Genomic DNA, 22,164 nt, shown 5'->3' on the forward strand with positions numbered 1-22,164 from the left:
GTCAGGTACACACACACACACACACACACACACACACACACACACATAAAGACAGACTTCAGCTACTGTGTGGTGAATGACTTGAGCAGCTAAGTGACGGTGGTGTAATTATTTTGTAAATACTGTACAGGCATGTCCATCTGACACACACACACACACACACACACATGAACATACACAATCCCCACATGTGTGATGTTTTCTTTGTCCTGACAGTCATTAGTCTGAGACATGACAGATTTAGCAGACCCACAGGGAGACATACACATTAGAGTAGCTTAGTGACTGCACCTGAAATGTTGCTGCTGCTGTGTGCTGAAACCTGTCAGCTTCCTATCAGTCTAAATTTCTGCAACTTACCTCTTAGGTTACAGATGTTTTATTTTATTAATATGCTATTGATTCAAAATGAAAGAGTAGGTCATTGGCGTTTTGGGTTTCCATTTTGTGTAATTTCAAACTTCCGGTGCTCCTCCCTAGTGTCGGCTTCTCCTTCCCTCTCGCACTCGGCCTTAAGCGGGTACAATCATCTACACTATGAGGCCATTGTGAATTATAGATTCTTTTCTCCCTGCAACAGAAGGACAGACTGCCGGGAGATATGCACATACCCAAATACGTGCACGCAAACATGCATAGAGAATGAGGGACACTGCTAGAGGGAAGCAATCTGCTTATCCCTCCCCTGCGTTTTTCATTTTATTTTCATTGTGTTGTTTGCACGTCTTTATGTGAGAGTCACTGACACTTCTCACAGGTCAACGAGAAATTGCATCACAAGTCGTGTTAGCTTTGTTTTACTCCACATAGAAACGTTGCAAAACCCAACAAGACTGCAACAGGGGCGGAAAAATATGATACAATATATTCATAACAATACACAATAGAGAGACAGCACAATACAACTCGTAAATAAACATTAAGTGTAATTGGAGCAGCGAGGTAAAACCTCAGAACTAGGTTTTTGGGGTCTTTCTGTTCATCACGGTCTACATGCTCAACAAAACTGATGTGCTACCTATGAAAGGCTTTGAGCTCTTACTGCATTGGGTTGCCGTAATAATTATTCAGTGGACATGAGCCATGAGAGGACATTAACGTGTGCTGCTCAGACACATTTCACATTGCTAACTTAACTTTTGTCAGCTCTCACCAGTTTAATACCACTTTCTCTAACATAGATAACAGCGGTTTCATAGACTCTTAATGGAGCGGCTTGCTTTGTTCTGAACTTCACACACAGTGCGGCTGCAGGAGTAAGTTGCGTCTTGTGTGTGTGTCTCACTGTCCAATGCGACAGCTGCAGTGGAGGAACAGCCTGCTCCACATCTCCCTCTGCTGGGGGGCAGTCGGTGCTCTTAACTGCTAGACACTCGCTGCTCACACCTTGTCTGGTCCACTGCGCTGTGTCTGTCGTTCAGGCCCGATGCCGTCATTCAACGCAAAAAAAAAACACCGACACATTGTGTACAATATGACCACGGGGCTTTTTCTGGAAGCTGAGTCACTGCATTTCAACACTACCGTAAATGGTCGAAGGAAATAGGGGGGGTGGAGAAGGAAAGGGGAGGAGGAAATGAGCAGACTGATGAGGGAACATTTAGAGAGAAGCCAGCCAACAACCCACCCATTATGACATAATGTCCTTGTCGATTTCCCATTGTTTAAGTGTGTTTTGTGTGCGCGTAAATGCTACTTTTCACATGTTAAGTGTATCGGTTTGTGAAGGCAAAAGAAGGTGTTACTGGAAGGTTGTAGACTTAAAACATCCCCTGGCCACCACGGGCTGTAGGCAGGTTTGTGAGAGTGTGAGCTTTTTCAAAGTGCTCTGCTTTGAGGAGAGTATGAGGGGCTGAGTATTTGGGAGAGTGTGTGTTTTCGTGTACATGTCTGCGGTCTCTGTTTCTTGTTGAATTGGAATCTGAACCCCTTCACCTTCCCCTGCAGCTGCAAGAACGCCATCCAAATGCAGCTTCACACACACACACACACACACACACACACACACACACACACTGGGTCTCTCTCATACTCTCATGTTAAGCACTCGCTCTTCCCTCCTCTCCATTAGCCTCTCTCACTCCCTCTGTCTGATCTGTCAGTTTGGCAACATGGCCTACAGCTTGCAGCCATACGTCAGCCTCCCTCAGAAAGGCGATGCATCTGGACTGCATTAAATTGTCTTCATATCACGATCCTCTTCTAAGGAAAAGAGCTGTCAAATGAAAACATCTGCCCTTCTTCTGTCCGTCTTCCACCTTCTCTCCCTGAATGCTGATTTTTTTCTGCGGCAAAGGGTATATATGATAACAAAACATTTGTTGTAGGTCTGGAAAATAAGGAAAACTAGTCAGCCAGACTATCGCTGCAGATGCGGTTGAAGTTTGTGTGTAACAAACTAAGTCTTAACGTAAACCTTTATTTAAACACACACACAGAGGTGTTTTCAATCACTCTGGCTGATCAGACCACTGAGGCACTGTTGTGTTCACATGTCTCAGGTGAGAATTCACATCTGAATGAATTTAGAAAAACAATGACTACATTGCTAATACATATCATACATTTGTGGTAACAGGCTTTGTTCTACTTGTTGACTCTTTTTATCCTCTGAGGCCTTTTAGGTATCACCTCCTAATTCTTTTGTGACCTCTTCTATAAGAGATTATGTAATTATGTTCACTCTAACCTCCGGTCCTTCTCCCTCTCCCTTTCTCTGTCGTCTAGGCCTTGGATGGCAGGATCTATGAGCATGTGAAAGACTACTTGGTCGAGCTGAGTCGAACCGAGCTAGAGGCCTCCCAAGCAACGCACAACACCTTCCAGTTTCTCTTGGACAAATCCACGAGGGTAAGTCACACGCGTGAGAGACACAGGCTTTGCTCACCTTTAAGTTAATATTTGTAGAAATGCAGCGTTTCTTGCCGTTTCTCAAACTGCTGTTGGAAACGTCCTGCAATCTTCTTGCCATCATAGCATAATAATACAAGTGCATTATGAAAAACCATGAAAAACAATATCTTTGGCAAAATGAATGCATCTTGACACTTTGAGCTCATTTGATGTTACAAGGCACTCTGGAGGGGAATAGAGCTTCTTTTTAACTGGCGGAAATAAAAGCTAAGGACATTTTTTTTTTGTATTGTGTGTGTTGTTATGTTTGTGTGTCTCTTTGAAGCTGTGTATATGTGTGTGTGTGGCTATAAAACTTTTTTTTAGTCCATCTCCATCACAGGGGAATAGAAGCTGTGAAGCAGTTTACAAATGTTTGCAAGTACACTGTTTAAACTGTTGTTCTGTATTTAACTCAGATAATACAAGAATACAACCAGCAGCTGTTTATGCAGGAAAACCCGGTGTTTCACAAAGCACACGACTTCCAGTTCCAACCCAGCGAATGTGACATGGTAAGAAACGCATCGTTTTTGTGTTTTTTCAGTTCAAATTGTACTGTTTGTGCATAAATGTATTTATTCCCGTATCTTTCTCTCACACACACACACACACACACACACTGGAAAATAATTAATTTACCTTTTTATGCTTGTCACTTTAAAGAATATGATTGATACATCTGAGCTGAGCGGCTTTCCGCGTCGGAAATCAGAGAACCAAGCTTTGAATTTTCTTATTCTCTAGAGATATCTTTGTCTCGTTTGTTCCCAGCGTTTGAATTTTTTTGAGATGTTAACAACTCATGGAGCTGTCCAGTTAGCTGTTGTCTAGTGGGAGCACGGCAGAGCATGAATCTACTGCGTTCCATATTAATCGTTTTAATGTTGAATGTTCGGTGTCGATTTGAAGCTTCTCTTTCTAATCCTGGCTTGTTTTCATCGTCTAAATGCTTATGTAACTTTTTTCAATTAAATCTGTCGCCACATGTTAAAAGAAATTATAATCGTTTATAAATCAATCTCCAGCCATTGTGCTCAACATGCAGCAGTGGGAATGGTGCTGTCACACCCCTCTGGAGACTTGTTAAGCATCGCTGGATAAAAAAATAGAAGAAAGAAAGATGTCTCCCTGTGGGCATTGTTCCTAAATCCTCCATAGTTATCCTTTTCTCTCTTTCTCTCTGCCTGAGTCATTTTGTGCTCTCTTATTTCTCAGCCTCCTTTTTCATACTCTGTCACACTGTGTTTAGACTTTTTTCCCCCTCTAATCTTTTCCTTTATTTTATAAACTGGTAATATTTCCCCTATAACAACAATGTGTGTCCTACCCCGAGTCTTCCTAATCCTGTTTAACCTTTGCCAACACTTTTCCCCTAACCTTTTACTCCCCCATTAACCCTGTATTTGTGTGTCTCTGTGTGTGTGTGTGTGTGTGTTTGTGGGTGCGCGGACCCTTGCCTGTGTGTGTGTGTGTGTGTGTGTGCGCCAGACTCTGAGCACGGTGCCGCAGTTGGTGGACATTGAGCCGTCGCCCGTCAGTGCCATGAGAATGACCCTGGCACAGGTAGTCTTAACTGCTGTTAGCATTCTTCATCTTCATCCCTGAAACCAACCATGGATCCTCTGCTCCATTCATGACTCTGTATCTTCTCTCCCTGTGGGTGACTGCACCACTCCTGACGACGCCTTGACCACAGAGCAACTAGAGCTATTAGTAAATGTCGTGCTCATTCTGGCATATGCTCAGAATCAAAAGTTTTGTAAATAAATACATTTTGCTGCAGGCATTTGTAATAGCCATTACAGCATGTCTAGCCAGCATCAACACAGAGTCTTTTCACATGAGCCCATGTGCAGGTGCAACTATTGCAGCACAAAAACAGTCGCACCATGACTGTGGCATGCTGCAGCATAGGCGTTGCTACAATTACACCTATGACATCATACACATTGCTGGTGTAATAAATAAAAATAAACCTGACCAATACGTGCGAGGCCTGCTAATCACTTGAGTCACTTGAGTTCAGCTTTTTGTTTTTATTCAACAACTCAGCGATAAAAACATCAGGTTTACGTTTCTTATTTGATACTTATTATGAACATATAATTCTGACTATTCTGACTTTTGCTACCCATCTGTCTACCTGCCATGACCATTATGCTTGCTTTTGAAAGAATTTCAGACAAATTGTTATTTAGTTAGGCTTTATTTAGTCATGAAATCTCATCTAGGTCTACATCCATTTTGTAATAAATACCTCAACAAATGACCTATAACAAAAACCAACAAGAAATTAGTTTACTCAAAACAATGACCAGATTCTCACACATAACTGCAAGTGTTTCTTATTTTAATTCCAGTAGTATCCATAGTAATGAAGAGCGCTTCTCCCAAGTACAGAGTTTGTATGAGGGGTGTTCCCTGTAGTCGGATGGGGTTTCTACCCTCTACGCTGCATGCATGTTTGAATTGATTGAAAAACAGGAAACCCTTACTTCCGTTGCAGCGTGATTATAAGAACGCTCATGCCATCCATCGTCTAGCTCCTAGATGATAAAACCAGGGAGGCCTTTCTGATTACTGGATACCACTGTTATAGTAGCGGCTCCGCAGCACTGGAATGCTTTCATGCTCTCATCCGTTTGTGAGCAAAGCAGTCCGAGCACACAATGACTTACCAGATACCGTAACCCTGTTGCTGTAGCGTCATCTGAAATACCACAACGCTGTCATCACCACGTAGGCCCAGGCTTGGTGTGTGTGATTTTTATTTGCAAAATTTGCAGTTAGTGTTTTGAGTTGAAAATATAGTCCTTGCAGGCAGACTGACCGTCTGTGTACTACTGTTTTGTTTTTGTTGTACGTGTGTGTATATTTTCTTTTTTATAGCCTTACCAAAGCACCACACGAGAATCAAGCGTTCAATGGTTGGTAGTGTGTGAGTGACTTCCTCTGGAATTAGCGGGGCGTTTATTCTTTTAAGGGTCTGTATCGTTAAGCAGTTCTCTGTAAAGCAGGGAATGCTGACTGTAAAAGCATTGCGTATTTATAAATAATACCAAGACTGAAATTGAATAAGGATGTAGGCATTCTACCCTTTTTCTTAGGTTAGCACCTGGATGTGAATTATTTTTGCAATCAATAAACATCGAGAAAGTAATCACTGCTATGTATTTGCATTGATCAGAAGACAATGTTCTTTAGTGTCCCAGTGCTTTAAAAAAAAATCCATTTAAACGGCCCCCATTGAAATACTGCTGCCTTGACTGAGACAGGGGCTGTTCAGCATGATGCATTGTATTAGTATATTATTCAAGACCACGGTATGTCTCTCCGAGCTATGGCGAGAAATCCTTTTTTAGAAAGAAATGGGAGCTTATGAAACGAGAGAGTGGTAGCTCGTTGCAGTTTGAGCTTTCTTGGGGGCATTTATGCCAAACTTTAGTACAAGCTTCCAACAAGTGTTTAGACCGAGGGGAGGACGTAGAACAGCTGCCATCTAACTACGCACATTGCGATTACTTGAAATACGTCTTAAATGAATGTGTCTCCTTCGCGCAGTGAGGCCCGACGGTTCAGACTTATAAACCTGCACTTTTCCTAGCAGCATATACGGCGCGATCATTCACACGGACAGCTACACCTAGACACAGTTCATTCTCACCCCTTCATCCCTGTGGTTTCAGGATAACACGGTTGCTATATAAAGTGCTCTAAATGACAGTTATTATAACAGTGGAGGTTGTTATTGAAGTACAGTACCATCACGCCATGTTCACTTTGCTGTCCTTTAGCTTGCAGGCTGACTAGCCATCATTTTTTACAGTAGTTTTTACTAATAATTGATATTTTACACATTACCACTTATACATTTTATACATACAGCTACCTTTGTGCTCTACCGTGCTCTCATTGACAGCAGAACATCATAACAGGCTCCATGACTTGGACACATGAAGCTGGATACAGTCTGGGGAATCTTAACAGAGAGCATCCTCATGCAAAGAGAAGATTCAGTGCTTTGCAAGTTGGCGTTTACATTTTACTCGCAACATTTTCATGCTGGAAGACTCTGTGCAAAACACGTATTTACTCTGTTTAGTCATTACACATTATACCAATAAACTTCTGGGGCCCAATTTGCTTTGCTGGCTCCACAATGTGTCAGTTCAGAGCCAATGTTCTAATCTAGTTTTCTGCCTCCCTGCCTTAACTCCCTCTCTTGCCTGAATGTAATTAAGCTGTAAATCTCTCAGGTAATACTCCTCGTTACACACCTACACTTAGCCAGATGTATGCCCTCTTGTTGCTGAAGCGGCACTTAATTAATAGATGTGATGTGCATGGAAACTTCCAATTAAAATATCCTGTTACGAGGTCTAGTCGGCACACTTTTATTATCAGATTTGGGGAACCGAAGCCTCTCGGCTCTGTGGGCACGGGTCGGTGACACTGAATGTAAGTACTGTAGAGAGCTTAGTTTGTTTAGAATGGCAACTGCTCATTTTTCGTTATCGTTAACAAGTGTTAACGATTGTTATTCCGATAAAACAGAGATGGAATTTAACCGTCTCATTGACTTTATCTTGATAAATCAGATTGTGAATGGTTGTATGTATAAAGGACAAAAGTACTGTTGAAAACAGAACTTGAAATATCCATTTCCTTAGCCTTGTACGTGACATAAATATGGTAGAATGCAATGAAAAGATCTAATCAGCCACACTTAAGAAAAGAAAAAACAATCACAAAACTCAGAAGTAGATCTCATTAAAGAAAGAAAAGCAGAAAGCAGCAAATGTGAAGATGGAATTTAGTTTTGGTGAACAAAAGAAACAAGAGACATCACCATTTTCCATCAAAGGGAAGTGTTGAATTAGTGGCAGTGTGTGTAAACATTTACACACACTTCATACATTACTAGAATTGCCACATGATTATAATTGATGTTGATGGCCAACATAGTTGCTTTTGTTAGTAACAAATCAAATTAAAAAATGTCTGTCCTGGTGCACCTCCCGGTCTTTCACTGAAACACACACACGTACACACTCTCACTCCTTCACATGTGGTTTTAATAGCAGTTGTTTCACTCTCCAGAGGATAACTGGAGCTCTTTCCACCACACGCTGTATTAATTATGTGAGAAGGAAACAATCCTTCTCGCACATTTTCTTTAGCTAAAATATACTGCTCCTGCTCATCACACACAACAGTGTACTTATGCGTGCACCTGTGTATGTGTGTGTGTTTACCCATGCCTGTCTGGTACGTATGCATGTGTGCGCTTGTCTGTCTTAGAGCCGTCAGCTGGAGTCTGAGACGGGGACGACGGAGGAGCACAGCCTGAATAAGGAAGCCAGGAAATGGGCCACCAGAGTGGCCCGAGAACACAAGAACATCATCCACTGCAAGAGAGTAAGACACACGCTCACGTCCATGACGCGTTTCACAGGTAAAAGCGCCCGCCTGATGTTTGTGTGTTTCCTGTGCTGTTTGCAGTGTCTGGAGGAGTGTGAGGCGCATGGCTTGCCCCCTACGGAGCAGGGCAGACTGGATCTGGAGTTGAAGATAGAAGACACCAAAGAAAACATCCGCAAAGCGGAGGTGTGTGTGACTCACGTCGTCGACGTTTAGGTTGTGATAACCCAGAGAATAAACAGGGCGCAACATAGAGTTGTGTCCCCCCCCCGGTAATGTTCAGCTGTGGCTGGATTTAAGTTGGTAGGTTTTCCTTTGGAGTGGAAGTGTATTTCCTCTGGTCTGAACTCTCCTCTTCAACAAAGCTGAATATATATTTTTATGTGAGTAGTTAGTACGGCGGTGCTGGTCACGCTGAACAGAGAATGGTGTGTTCAAGCAGAAAAAAGGGGGTTGTTTTATTCAATGGCAAATGTTTTTTTTCTTTTTAAGTGAAATCTATGGTGCACATTGACTCACTTCCCGCTGTAGCGTTGACATTAGCTGGGCAAAGACGCCCTCTGTTTTCAGTGACCTAAAATCCAACCCATCCCATATTTCCCCCGCCAAGTCTTTAGGCTGAGTGAATAATTATCTGGTAAATATTTTAAATAAGTTGGTGCGTACGCTGTGCCCGTCTTCACGGCAGCCGTAGTGCAATGTAGAAAGACGGCCCAGGATCTCCTCTCGTAGGAGATGTCCAGTCATTCAGGTTGTTTCTCCTGATGTTCATACACACTTTGATATATGTTTGAATGAGCTATTTAAGATTTGCCTGCTATGAGATGCGATGCTTGGATTACATTTCTCTTAAAGTTCTTGAGCTCCTCTGAGCACCTCCAAGTTGTGTTCACACTCCCTCTCCCTTTTCCTTCCACACGGCTCAGCTTTTTCACTCGCGGAGAGCTTTATCAATTATGTATCGATTCTCACAGATTGAACTTGTCACTGTAGGAATGAGATCACTGCTTCATCTGTCTTCTCTATCAACTCGCCTGTGTCTCTGTTCATTTTCCTCTTGGGTCTTTTTATATCCTTTAGCCCTTCATCTCTGTCTTTCAATTTGATTGTCTTACTTCCCTTTGTGCTGTGTGCCAGCTCTCTGATCAGTCTTCCGCACATCTGGCACCCTCTGCTGTCACGTTTGGTCAGAAAACATTTCACCTCACACTTGATTTTACCACGTGTTCGAAAAATGTCATTTTTCGTAGTTGTTTTGCAGGTTGTTGGTTGGGATTATATTTACTGCTTGTATTTACAGAGGTACCAGCTTTCAGTAGTTTTCAGTTAACCTGGTCCAGCAGAATAATTTAGCATCACTATCAATAGCTTCTGATATTGTGAGTCTTTCTATCAGAAAGAGCAAACACCAAATCTCTCTTTTCCTCTCTGTCACCGTCTCTCACTGACACTTTCTGTCTCCCCATCTTTGCTCCCCCGGGCCAACATTTCCTTGAGTAAGATGGTGCATATTTTATGAGCTCATTTGGTACAAATGGCTTCACTCTCGAGCTCCTATCACAGAATTTTAAAGGCAGTGAGTGCAGTACGAAAGAGATTATCTAGGTTTGATTGCAGCATTATCTGGATACTGACTGCATCGTTGTTCCCTGTCGAAGTCTCACCTTCATCCCACCCAACATGCTGCAGTTTCCCCCTCTCGTTAACAAGACAATGAAGCATTGGCCTATATTTAGGATGCCAAATGCTTTATGCGCTTGGTTCTAGTGTTCAACAGTACAGCACCTTAATCTTTTAAAGAGTCTTTTTGTTCTCAGTTGAACTGGATCAATACACCCAGAAAGAAAGAGTAATGTAATCTATGCTCTCTATGAACGTCTGATTCTTGACTCTGCCCACTGAAACTAGACGCTGTGCATGTAGTTGGCGGAGATTACAGCAATAGTTACTGCTGTGACTAAATGAAGTGATAGATGTTGTGACTAGGAGGAAGAAAATATATATTAGAATGTAGTGAAACATACGTGTGATATTTTAAGTGCATGGACCATCGAGAATCCCTTGAGGTCAAGACAAACGGTTCCCCAAAGTGTATTCTTCTGACAGACAAACCTGATGCGTTGCCTCTTTCTACACACACCAACATCTGACTGGCTTTTTAGATATGGTATCTTGCATGTTTGTTTTCGTCTTTCCTCTCCTGCAGCGTACTTTGAGTTAAAGCAGAAGCGTGTCATCGGCCTCCTTAAAGGATGAGCGACTGAGAGCAGTTGAGGCTGTCTCAATTGCTAATGAGCTGCTGAAGGCTCCTTCTCAGACTGGCTCCACCAGACGATCTGGCCTCATTAACACGTGGCGGCAAAATGCTTAGAGAGATGAAGAGGAGATTTTGTTCCCAGACACTCAACGGCACAAGCAGAAGAAAGTAATGAGGGTTGAAAAGCACGATTGATCTAGGCATGACGTAGTATCAGAAAAACCTTCGGTAAATAGAGCTCGGACACAATCATAACCTCCTGATCACGTTCCCTCAGTCATTTGAAAACTAAAAACAGGAGCAAGGTCTGACCGGATAGCAGAAGTTTCTTCCTCTAGTAACCCTCTGCCTGTCTATCCCTACCACCTTTCTGTCTGATTTATTGATTAGGCCGCCCAGCCAGCCTGCCTGTCTGTCTGAGGTTGTAAACTCTATGCCGTTGCTGCTCAAATGTATCCACCATTATTGTTTTTCGCCTTTCTCCTCCTCATTCTGGTACGCTTTGGTTCCAACAGCAATTCTTCCGCGTTTTATTGGGGAGCTCCTAATAGATAAGAAGAAATGGAGGCACTCAAGGGTCTCCGGTCTGATATTGATTGACCACAGCCGGAAAGACTGTCTTGGCGGCATGTTTCTGTCCATCTCTGTGTGCTGTGAGCTATCGGGTATCACTCTGCTCTCTCAGCATCGGTGAGAAAGGGAAGGCGAACACAAAGTAAGCGGAATTGATGAAAACGTTGAGAGACTCCTTGAAAAAGAAGAGAAAGCAACAGAGATGAAAGCGAGTTGAAGTGAGACGGAGCGAACGTGAATCCCAGGAGTTTCCCCACTAGTGGTTACGGCCTGATCACGTCGTCTCATTAGGAAAGAGAACTCAACACATATCCGGTGTTCTCAGCTCATTAAAAAGTAAAGCAGGCTTTGATGTTTTGGCATTTTGGAGACTACGTGAAAACACTGAAGTGTGCAGCTCGTGATGACTAAGTGATTTTAGTGAACATTTGATTTAAAGAGGACATGGAGGTTAAACGTAAATAATTGAACAACCTATTAAATACAATAAATGAGTCACATCATTGCTTATTGTACAACATAATGTGTTCACTATATTTGCATTGTCATGTATATGTTTTGTTTGAATCTAAGACCATTTCTAGTTTGATATCATAATATTTATTGCCCCACTATCTGGTACCCATCTTTCTTTTTTGCAGCTTTGTTTTTTCATGGTTGTGTCGACCATCATTTTGTAGTGGTAATTAAAACAATCAGACATGTTTAAAAAAGGGTCTTGTTCAAAATGAAATGGGACCAAAGCTGTTCCAAAAACACATGATGTTCTTTTTAAGACTAATACAAAAAAAAGGCCCGTGATATACATCATTTTTTTAACACACTCAACCCTTTCTCTCTTCATAGATAATAAAGTTAAAAGCCGAGGCTCGGTTGGACCTTCTACGGCAAGTGGGGGTTGCTGTGGACACCTGGCTGAAGAGCGCCATGAACCAGGTATGATTTGTCTGTGATTGTACGAGAATTTGTGCCTATACTGAATGTGAGTGTGTGTGTGTGTGTGTGTGTGTGTATAAGCCCCTCCTTCTCTTTGCATGACTTGTTTTGTGTAAGTGGGATGCAGTGTGTGTGGTAAATGTTTGTGAGTGCGTTCATGCATACGACTGCTGGATTTTATGTTCATTTAAATTCTTTCACGCATTCATTTTCTAGTCTATGTAGTGCACAGTGTGCGCGCGCATGCACGATGTGTGTGTAAAACCACCGCTCTCTCTGTGCATGCCGTAGGTGATGGAGGAGCTGGAGAATGAACGTTGGGCCAGCTACACTTCCCACGACCCCTCACTGTCGGTGAGACACCTCCCCTCACCGTCTGTGTAGCTGCTTTCTCGCCAAGCCACAAGAAGTTTACACAAGAATCGGACACCTAAGAAGTTTATTAAGAGCAACTGTAGACAATACATGATCCCTGGTGCCACTACCAGCATGCGTGTAAATATAGTACATGCATACATGATTTTTATGTTTTTTTGACTTGGCTAGAAAGTGCAAATCTCACACCTATAACGAAGAGGCAGAAAAGAACCTTTTCACTACACAACATAAGTTGTAGCTGATTTGTGTTGCATCTTGCATGGTAGCCCCTTTAATCCACTTCCAATGAACATCAGCAGGCCCTGAGTTGTGTTACAGTGTGTTGGTCATATCTCTACTACTTGTATCTAGCAATCGTTCTCTTTGCGCTAAATAAACGCTGCACTCAAGTTCAGTCCAAAAATAGAATTTCAACCTTCCAGTGCACTAACTCAAAATCATAGACTTCTCATTCAATTCCAAGCATCCAGTTGGGATGGTTATCTTTACAAATCACTTCCTGATGATTTTGCTTACTTGGTGAAATTATGATAAAAAAAAAGATTGACGCCACTCTAGTCGCTTTGATTTTAGTCGCTTTGAGTTTAGTCGCTTTGAGTTTAGTAGCTTAAAACCGCTCGCTTAGCTCTGTAAGGAGGTAGAAGTATGTCTCCCTCTTATGCTCACTAATGTTTCGGATGCATGTAACAAACACGGATTCAACATGTTATTAAGTGAGCTTTAGAGGAGCTGGTGGCAGGATTTTTTTTGATAGAGCCAGTCTTTGTTTTACGCTAAGCTAATCATTTGCTGGTAGTAGCTACAAATTCAACCCTTTGATTTAAGTGAATAAGCATATTTTTTTTCCAATGTAAAAAATACATAATCAGCGTAAACCATTGCCCAATCAATATTGTTGCCATTTGATAAGCCCTAAAGTGTGTGTGTGTGTGTGTGTGTGTGTGTGTGTGTGTCTTTGTGTGTGTACGCGCTTGACTGGATTGTGTGTTTTTCATATTTTTGTGTTCACTTGTGCTTCTGTCCCCCCCCATTGAGTATACATGAGGGGAGCAGAGTACGTCCATGACTTGTAGTGTTATCCACAAAGTGTTTGTGTGTGAGATTGTGTCTCTGCGTGAGTGTGTGTGTGTGTGTGTGTCTGACGGTCAAAAGCGCTGAACATATTCTAAAGCGCTTGACATTCTGCTCACATGACATCGCGGCTCGCGGCTGAACCCAGAGAGTGTTAGAAAGTGAGAGAGTCTGGCTAATGAGGGTGATCCAAGGAAAATAACGAGAAGGAATGTCAGAATGCGTCGTTCAGTGAAAGAGGGAGTGTTGGAGAGACAATTAACGTGAAGGAGGGAGAGGTGGTGTTATGAGGAGGAGAGGGGGAGAGGTGAGGAGGGGGGAGTGTCAGAGTGATAATGTCGAAGTAAAATTGAATGCAGAGGTGAGAGAGATGCGGCATTGTGAAAAAAGGCAGAAGATATAAATACCTTGAGGCAACAGAAATCTTTGGAAAATATTAGAATTGCTTGCGAGGACAAAATGGTGACCAAAACAAAGAACCGTGACAGTAGTCATTTATTTTATGTGACCTTTATTTAACCAGGTACAATTAATTGAGATCCAATTCTCATTTATAATGAGGCATTGTGGCGTTATGTGAATTTGGGGAATTATTACAGGTGTCCTTATTTTCTTTAGACTTTTTCTTGCCCCGTTCATCAGATGAATCAGGAGGAGGCATTACATGCAGGAAACTCCTCCATCTGGCGTACGTGCTATTAAAAGAACAGACCAGGAGGCCATATTGTATTCAGGCATTTGAGAGCAGCTTAACAGCGTTTGGATTTTATTTGGAGACTCCGGGAGCTTGTAGAGACTGACAGCGGCTTGAAAAGAGAAACTGTAATAACAAGGTGCAACAAGGGAAATGAAGAGAGCGAGACGAAACGGTGGGAGGGATATTTTTTTACCGCAGCCTGTAAAGAGATGGTCACCAAGGGGAGAAAGGATGGATGGATTGTGAATAATTATCTGCAGGGGAGAGAAAATAAAAGCAAGGAGAGCGGGAAGGAGGCTCTTCCTCGACCCTTTCCGTATTCCTCTTGACTTTATTAATACGGATATGAAATACTGTAGTGCACGAACCCTCGAGTCTCTCGTGCTCCATATGCCTTCATAACGATTTCACTCTCCCAGTTATTTCCTCAAGGAACCGTAAAATTGTCTATTGGTCCGCATCACGGCTGTATTTGTACAACTACTGAGATGTATCATTTTCATATTTTATCGGGTTTTTACTGGCACACATGCTGGTCATTTTAGTTAAAATTGGATACAATTGATGTTACACAAGAGAAACGAGGTTCGATGTGGGTGTGTTGACTTCTATAAGGGAACACAGTAGGACCACACCTGTAGCTTTTTGCTTCCCTAGGGAGCAGATTATGTTCAGGGGACACATCTGTTTTGTTCTGCATCGGTGTAGAGTGTGTCAACAGAAATCTGATGACTAAACACTACGACTTTGGAATGGATAAACACACTCACGCACGCACACACACACCCACACAACGCAAACACACACACGTTATTGTTATGCCCAGGTCAGCTTGCTGTGTATGATGGATTTTCTACCAGCCAGATCACACGACCCTCATTTAAGCCAATGAAATTTTAATGGAACAAAAGAGGGAGGGGCCTGGTCATGGGAAACATTTGTCCCTCCTCACCTGTCTTATCAAGGCTGAGCGTCCAAACTGAGCAGGACAGAGAAAGCCAGTCAGGAAGCAAAAGGTAAGCTTTGGACTGTTCCTGTGCTCATGTCACAGTTTAATCCATAGCAAACACACAGGAAGAGGGGGGGGGCAGCTGTGTAACAGGTGAGAATCTTTGTTAAATGGACGGATCTTGCAACTGCTGCACTGTAGTGAGAGAGCTGTAGATACCAGCCAACACAAACATAGAGTGAGAGAGAAGAGACAACTTACCAAGTAACCATAACATCGGGACATGAAGAGCAAAAAGTTGGAGTGAAAATCTGTTCTTTAAAAGGCTTTGTGTGCACTTGGATTGGGAGCACGAGGGTATTCGTTTTTCCTCTGGAGCTCTAAAGGTGAATGGTGCCTATTTTTCGTCCTTGCAGCTATCAGAGGTCTTTCGCTTTATCTGGCTGTGCTTGTGTGTTAAAGGGCACAGTGGATTTGGAGCGTGAGGAGGGAGAAGAGTGTGAAGAAAACATGGAGATTTTTGACGACAGCAGCTCCAGTCCTTCAGGAACCCTCCGAAACTACCCGCTGACCTGCAAAGTGCTGTACTCCTACAAGGTACTAATCGACTCACATGGAGTCGCCGTCTGCGGTTACATGCTCGTACACATATCAAATGACAACCACAGCACACGGTACACAATCCCCTGCGTTAGTGCACCCAACACGCCGAGCAAGGTGAAATGTCAGTGTTGCATTTACAGGACTTTGAGGTGAATTATTAATGATGTTCTCAATCTAGAATTTAGTGTTTTTTTACGGTGCTGTTAACGTCTCGTCTTTCTGTCTTTAAAACTGTCGGCATGTCTCCCCCGTAGGCCTCTCAGCCAGATGAGTTAACTATTGATGAACAGGAGATGTTGGAGGTCATTGAAGATGGAGACATGGAAGACTGGGTCAAGGTGCACAAAAACACACACACACACACAGATGTGTTGCGGTCACACAGATGTGCATTGTGAGTTGCAATGCCAGAATGATTACCTCATGAGATCTGTGTGTTACTCCACACATTTGGTTTAGATTTCTCCTGCCGTGCGTGTTTTTGTTCATATCTTGTGTGTGTTTCCCAGGCTCGCAATAAGACGGGAAGCGTGGGCTACGTCCCTGAGAAATACCTGCAGTTCCCTACTTCCAACAGTCTGCTGAGCATGCTTCAGTCTCTGGCCACACTCGATGCTCGATCGCACACCTCGTCCAACTCCACCGAGCCGGAGCTCCACTCCGGCTGCGTCAACGGAGACACCAACAGTAAGTGTGCAGTTAGCCTTGTGGTGGTAAATTATTCTTCGAAATAAAAAAGCAGCACGCAAGTTTTAGTCAACGAGTTAGTTCCATTTGCACATGCGCAAATTAGTTTCTTTCTTCCTGTTGTGCGGTTATTATGCAACACTGATTAAGGCTTTTTTCTGCTCCACTGGAATTGATCCATTGCGTTTGGCCATTGCTTTTCTAAAATATACCATCACAACAGGAAATCAGGAGCGAGGTATTTGTATATAATTGGTCAAAAATAAAAACTGTCTGACATATTATGGCAATAAATGTTTCCTCATTCCTGATGAATACTTGGACCAGGCACATGGGGAAACTCTGTCACCTAATTATTAGTTCTTTATCTCTCTTTATGATAATGAAGGCAAGGCGGACATGGAACTACATCTACTCAAGAATAATTATTCCTAATGTGTATCTTATTTCTCTCTGTCTTCCGTATATATCTACGCAGTGATCTTTGTCCGTGCGCTCTACGACTACGAGGGCCAAACGGACGAGGAACTCTCCTTTTCTGAGGGAGCGGTGATCCGCCTGTTGAGCCGCGACACTCAGACAGACGACGGCTTCTGGGAGGGGGAGCTCAATGGACGGGTGGGCGTCTTCCCCTCCGTGCTGGTAGAAGATCTCACTGAGAATGGGGAGACCAGTGGAGGAGGCCTCGGTGACATACAGGTATGTCGGAGCTTGCAGACAGATGCGCTGAAGTCCGCAGCTAATTACTCCTAAGGAGCTGGAACAATTGGTGTTATCGGCCTTTCCTCAGGGCAGAAATACCAGGCTGATGTAGTTCAGTAGGACACTTATCACCCTACCGTCTCACATATCTCCCTGGCTGTTATCCGGTAGATCTATCACCACGGCAGCGTTCACCAACACTGGATCAGGACTTGCGGTGTTTCCTGCAGTCCTCTGACAGAATCACAGCAAAGTTCTCTTATCTAAGTGCTGCTTATTAGAGGTTTGGCAACCGGAAGGATGCAGCCTCTCCCTTCCTAAAAGCCTGTAGACATAACACGCACCACGACTACTTTCAACGCCTTTTAAGTTGTTTGTTGGTAAAGAAAATCCTTCTACTTGCCGCCACAAATAAAGGTCAAGTGGTGGCATGTCAAACACTGTATTTCATACAGAATTCCCCCGAGTTCCATCAAAGCTGCACTAATCAGTATGTTTGTATATATGAATGTGATGCTCCTAATGATAAACCCACAGACTAGCGTTCTTTTCACATGCAGCAAGCAGCTGCAAGAAAGATGGTGTTGTTTTCAATGTATTTATTGCAGCTTTTTGTTCTAAAAAAATGTTACGCTGTAACTTAATGAAGTTGACTTCAATTAACAAAAAGAAAATGAAAACGATAGTACTGACTGGGCCATTAACAGTGTCAGCGAGCTTGGGACCCAGCTGAGTAGCACACTTTCTCTTCTCTAGATTTCTCCATCTCTCTCTAAGCTGCGGTGTTCTCTGCCACACCTCCCGCTGTATGAACAACCTCCTATCAGCCCTTTCACCACGCCTGAGACCTCCACCCCGCCGCCTCTCCCACGCTCACCTTCCGCCGCACTTAACGGGGAGCACAAGCCTCCACCCGCCTCGTCACATAAGGGGCCGCTACCCACCCACAGTAAGACACGTACACACAGAAATAGTTATCTTATTTTTACCGTGAGTTCTTTTCTTATAATCTCTCGCTCTCTCTCTCTCTCCCTCTCTCTCTCTCTCTGTCTCCCCTTAGATCAAAGCTCTGCCAAGAGTCCAGTCTCTCCGAGATTTCCTCAACCACTGCGATTCACCCCTGAAGGAGGCCCGGGCAAATTACGACCTGTTCGTTAACACCTTATTCCTTTTTTTTGATTTTGCTACAAAAATTAGGCCTTCTCCATCCAGCCGCTTTCTTTTTCTTCCTAAACCTACATTCTTATGTCTTCTTTCACTGCTGCAGGTGCGAGCTGCTCCTCCTCCACCCAAACAGCACCTCCGCCGAACACAGGAAAAGAGTGACAAAACAGAGGAGGTGGAGATCACGCTGGTGTGACAGACAGACAGACAGACAGACAGGCTGGCAAGCAGTTATGGAGACAAGACGATAAAACGGATGCTGGACCGTTGCATCCTACCGACTGGAGAACTAAACAGCTCTGAACTTAAGTCACCTTGAACAAAGCGATGTGAAGAAAACCGAACTGAACCGCGGCTTCTCCGCATCTTTTCTCCCCCTCAAGTTGAGGAGTAAAGAAAAGAAGGGGAATGAAGGCAGTGTATCCAATTGCATAATCTCCGTATCAGCTTCCTAATGAAGTGCAGCAGTAGCCGCCCCGGTGTCCCTCTCTGCCCTCGACCCGTCCTTCCATTCTTGCCTTAAATCTTTACCTCATCGGTCAGCAAAGCAGAGCACACTGAAGAGGAGGAAGAATGTTAAGAGGGGGAGAGCACAAGTAAAGGTTAATGATGGGTTTGGCAAGTTTTCTTATTGTTGTTAATGCCTACTCCAAGTTGAAGTAAAACAATCGATGCCTCTCCACAGGAAGACCAGTTGGTGCATTCAAGAAATTCCACTGTTAACCAATGAAGCGTGTGGAAGGTTATGGAGCCCTGAAACTCGCAAAATGTAGAAAAGAACTATGAGTCAAAAATATAATATTTAATACAATTTTTAGCCACAAATATATATATTTTAGAAAGAAATTAGTATACTGTTTTACGCTAATATATTTAATTATTTATTTTCTTTCTTTCCGTGCAACGATTTTCCCCACACATAAAATACTGATCAAATAACGGGGCTGTGTGGCTGCTTTGATTAACCGACCATACTGGGAACTAAACATACTTAGCATTAGCATCTTCAGCTAGCTGAAGCTAAAGGTCTTAAATTACACCAGCGTGTCATTTTAATCATACTCAATTAGACATTTACTAAATGTTGTTGACACAATTAGAAGATTTATTTCTGCTGTGGTTGTCAATAAAGACTAGACAAATGCACATAAGGCAAACATGTTTTTAGGATAGAAGCAGGTCTCTACAATCTGTATTTCTAAAGTAGTGCAGCTGGGCAGTAGTGTAGCAAGTAGCTGGTTAAAATCCTATTGTTATAGCAACAGGACTTTATACCCTAATAGTACAGCAGTGGCCTTACGGCGCTTTGCTCCGTTTAACCACCAATTTTTGGGTAAGCTTGCTGAAGACAAAAACATTAGCCACACAATGCCACAAGTAACAGAATTATGAAAGAACATTATAGAATAGATAAATAAGTAAATAGTTCCCAAAAGATATACACTTTATTTAAGTATGTTGCGGACTTAAAGTTTTCTATGTTCTGAGTGTCGGGGCTCCATAAAATGTAAGCTTGATGAAAGCCAATCAGTATAAAACTTTCCAAACGTCTCATATTTGATTGAAGTTGAGGTTAAAGTAAATGGACGGAGAAACTGGGTGGCGTGTGGACGCATTGTCCCCCCTCGCCAGCCCTTCCCTCGCCATATATAAGCTCCTTATCGTCAAACGTATTCAATGTGTATTGGTACAGTACATTACTGTTGTCATAGGAATGTAATGCACAGAGTTTCATATAGACAAGCTCAGCTGTTTGGGATGCCATGTCTGATATGTAGTGGAAGTTGTATCCTCATCTTATTCTGAAAGGGCATTGTAAATACAGTATGAAGGAGAGACAGAAGGCGAGAAGGGAAGGAGGAGATGGAAGAACAAGAGAGAAAACGGAGGCTGGATCCTCCCGTCGGCTTTTCATACAATCTCTTCTCTAATCTCTATTTTGTTCATTGGCATGTGGTGTGAATCGATGATATACACACATTCTGTTACGTTTTATCACGCGCACACGACTATATATTATCTCCTTCCGTGACCCGCCGTGTGCTCGTCTCACGGAAGGAGGCAGACGGTGCTTTTCAGAGGCGTTGCTGGTATTCACTATGTGGCGACAACAAAGATTTTATTTCAGATGGTATAGACGCTCATCGTATTTGGGGTCAGGAGTTTTCTATCAAACACAGAATTAACTGTACAGCTTTTATCCCTACAGGCCATATCTCATATCACGTTGATTTAGCTGATTTAGATCACCTCTGCTTTATATCCTTGTTTAGTTGACGCACATTACATTTGCAGGTATTATTTTTCTCTGTTTGGCAAAGCAACTCTATGACGTCACTGAGTTTGTCTGTTTTTTATTTTGTTTTTTATGCAGAAGAGAAAACAACCTTAAAAAAACAAATTAACCTCTAATATTTCCTATTATCCGTATGTTTTGATTAATGATGGTAAAAACAGAAAAGAACAAATTAAAACAAAGTCAATATGCTAAATGGACAGAAATAGAAAATTACATTCAAATGGAGATAAGTACAATTCTGTTATTTACTCAAAGTAAATACCCCCCCCCCCCATAACCTTTAAGCCTTTAAAACTCCTTGCCTAAAGGGCAGCGTAGCACTTTTATTTATTTGTACCTCCCGTGAAAAGTCAGAATGAAGCACTGCAGATTAATACAGTGAAACCTCTTTATTTCAGTGTGACTGAATATCTCGTCTTGTTTTATTCTCCACTCTTTCAAAAAGATGGAGGGACTTTTGGACAATGAAATGTGATAAAGGTGTTTTCATTGATGTGTGTTGCTGGACAATATTGGTCCAAAATGCAACACATAAGAGAAGAAGTAGTAACAGTTAAATCTAATTGCTCCCTGTTGGGAGGCAGCAACAGACATTTTAAGGGAAACAAAAGTTTTCAATCCGTTTATTTCTCTTTGTTACTAAAAGTATGAATCATGCTCCAAAGTTGCGGTGTTCATTCTTGATACGCAGCTGTAATGTATTATAATTTCTACTACATCATGAACTCCGTTATCGAGTACATTGTGTTTAGTGTTGTCAGGGTTACAGCGTAAGAAGAAGAGAAACAATCCAATGAAGTCTCAAATTGATTGTTTTCCTCTTGGCTCAGTAGAGGTGAATTATGTCTGAAGAGATGCCAGAAATGAAAGAGAGTCCTATTAATATTATTGTTCATGAGCTTCATTAAGCATAGCAGAGAATTACAGTTGCAAACCTCATTGACTTGTGACAGTGTGGTCAGCTAACTAACTTCTCATTTATAGGAGTTTTCAAACTTGCCGTAGCACTTCCCACCGCCGCCGTCTTTCTATCAAATACAAAATGTATTACTTTTTGTTGCCAGTTGCCATGTTGAACATGATGACTTCCCTTTTTAAGTCTCCCTCTGGTTTCTACAGCGTTGAGCTTTAGAATGAGCCGATGAGCCTTGATATCATTCTTTTATTTTTCATCCTTCGAGTTAAAGCAGCAACAATGCTGCTGCTTTTAACGACCCGGTGGAACAACTGGCCTTCTCTCTTCACAGACCGTTGCCATGGTGACAATAATGAGAACAGGTGCAAAAAGTCTTTCTGCATATTATTATTGGCTGTACAAAAAAACAAACAAAGTTTGTATTTATTGTGTACAAATGTTAATTAATAAAAAAAATATTGAAAAATTGGGGTCTTTTGTTATTCTGGAGGTCTAATTGTGTGTGTGAGTTACACACCTGTCCTGCATATTTGGTTATGTACACAAAGGTTTTTTTTAAATGGTGTTTGTAAGTCCGTGTGTTCGTTTCAGAGACGTTCTGGTCACTGGAAGTGGG

At 42.4% G+C, this 22,164-nt stretch overlaps 1 protein-coding gene across 3 annotated transcripts in view; it reads left to right on the top strand.

Moving 5' to 3' along the window:
* The window catches only part of fchsd2 (FCH and double SH3 domains 2), a 44,645-nt gene extending 22,631 nt beyond the window's left edge, over positions 1–22,014 (top strand). The window contains exons 9-22 of one of the 3 annotated variants that reach the window (XM_078105028.1): positions 2,728–2,850; positions 3,312–3,407; positions 4,384–4,458; positions 8,197–8,313; positions 8,398–8,502; positions 11,993–12,082; positions 12,374–12,436; positions 15,640–15,774; positions 16,035–16,118; positions 16,290–16,467; positions 16,946–17,166; positions 17,926–18,118; positions 18,230–18,318; positions 18,437–22,014. In XM_078105028.1, the coding sequence (XP_077961154.1) occupies positions 2,728–2,850; positions 3,312–3,407; positions 4,384–4,458; positions 8,197–8,313; positions 8,398–8,502; positions 11,993–12,082; positions 12,374–12,436; positions 15,640–15,774; positions 16,035–16,118; positions 16,290–16,467; positions 16,946–17,166; positions 17,926–18,118; positions 18,230–18,318; positions 18,437–18,529 (1,662 nt within the window). In that variant the 3' untranslated portion in view covers positions 18,530–22,014. The remainder of the gene's footprint in view (positions 1–2,727; positions 2,851–3,311; positions 3,408–4,383; positions 4,459–8,196; positions 8,314–8,397; positions 8,503–11,992; positions 12,083–12,373; positions 12,437–15,639; positions 15,775–16,034; positions 16,119–16,289; positions 16,468–16,945; positions 17,167–17,925; positions 18,119–18,229; positions 18,319–18,436) is intronic. The other 2 variants (XM_078105029.1, XM_078105030.1) reach the window with 2 other exon arrangements.
* Positions 22,015–22,164: the final 150 nt, after the last annotated feature.

Source organism: Gasterosteus aculeatus, chromosome 1 (genome assembly GCF_964276395.1).
Source record: "Gasterosteus aculeatus chromosome 1, fGasAcu3.hap1.1, whole genome shotgun sequence".
Classification (NCBI taxonomy): domain Eukaryota; kingdom Metazoa; phylum Chordata; class Actinopteri; order Perciformes; family Gasterosteidae; genus Gasterosteus; species Gasterosteus aculeatus.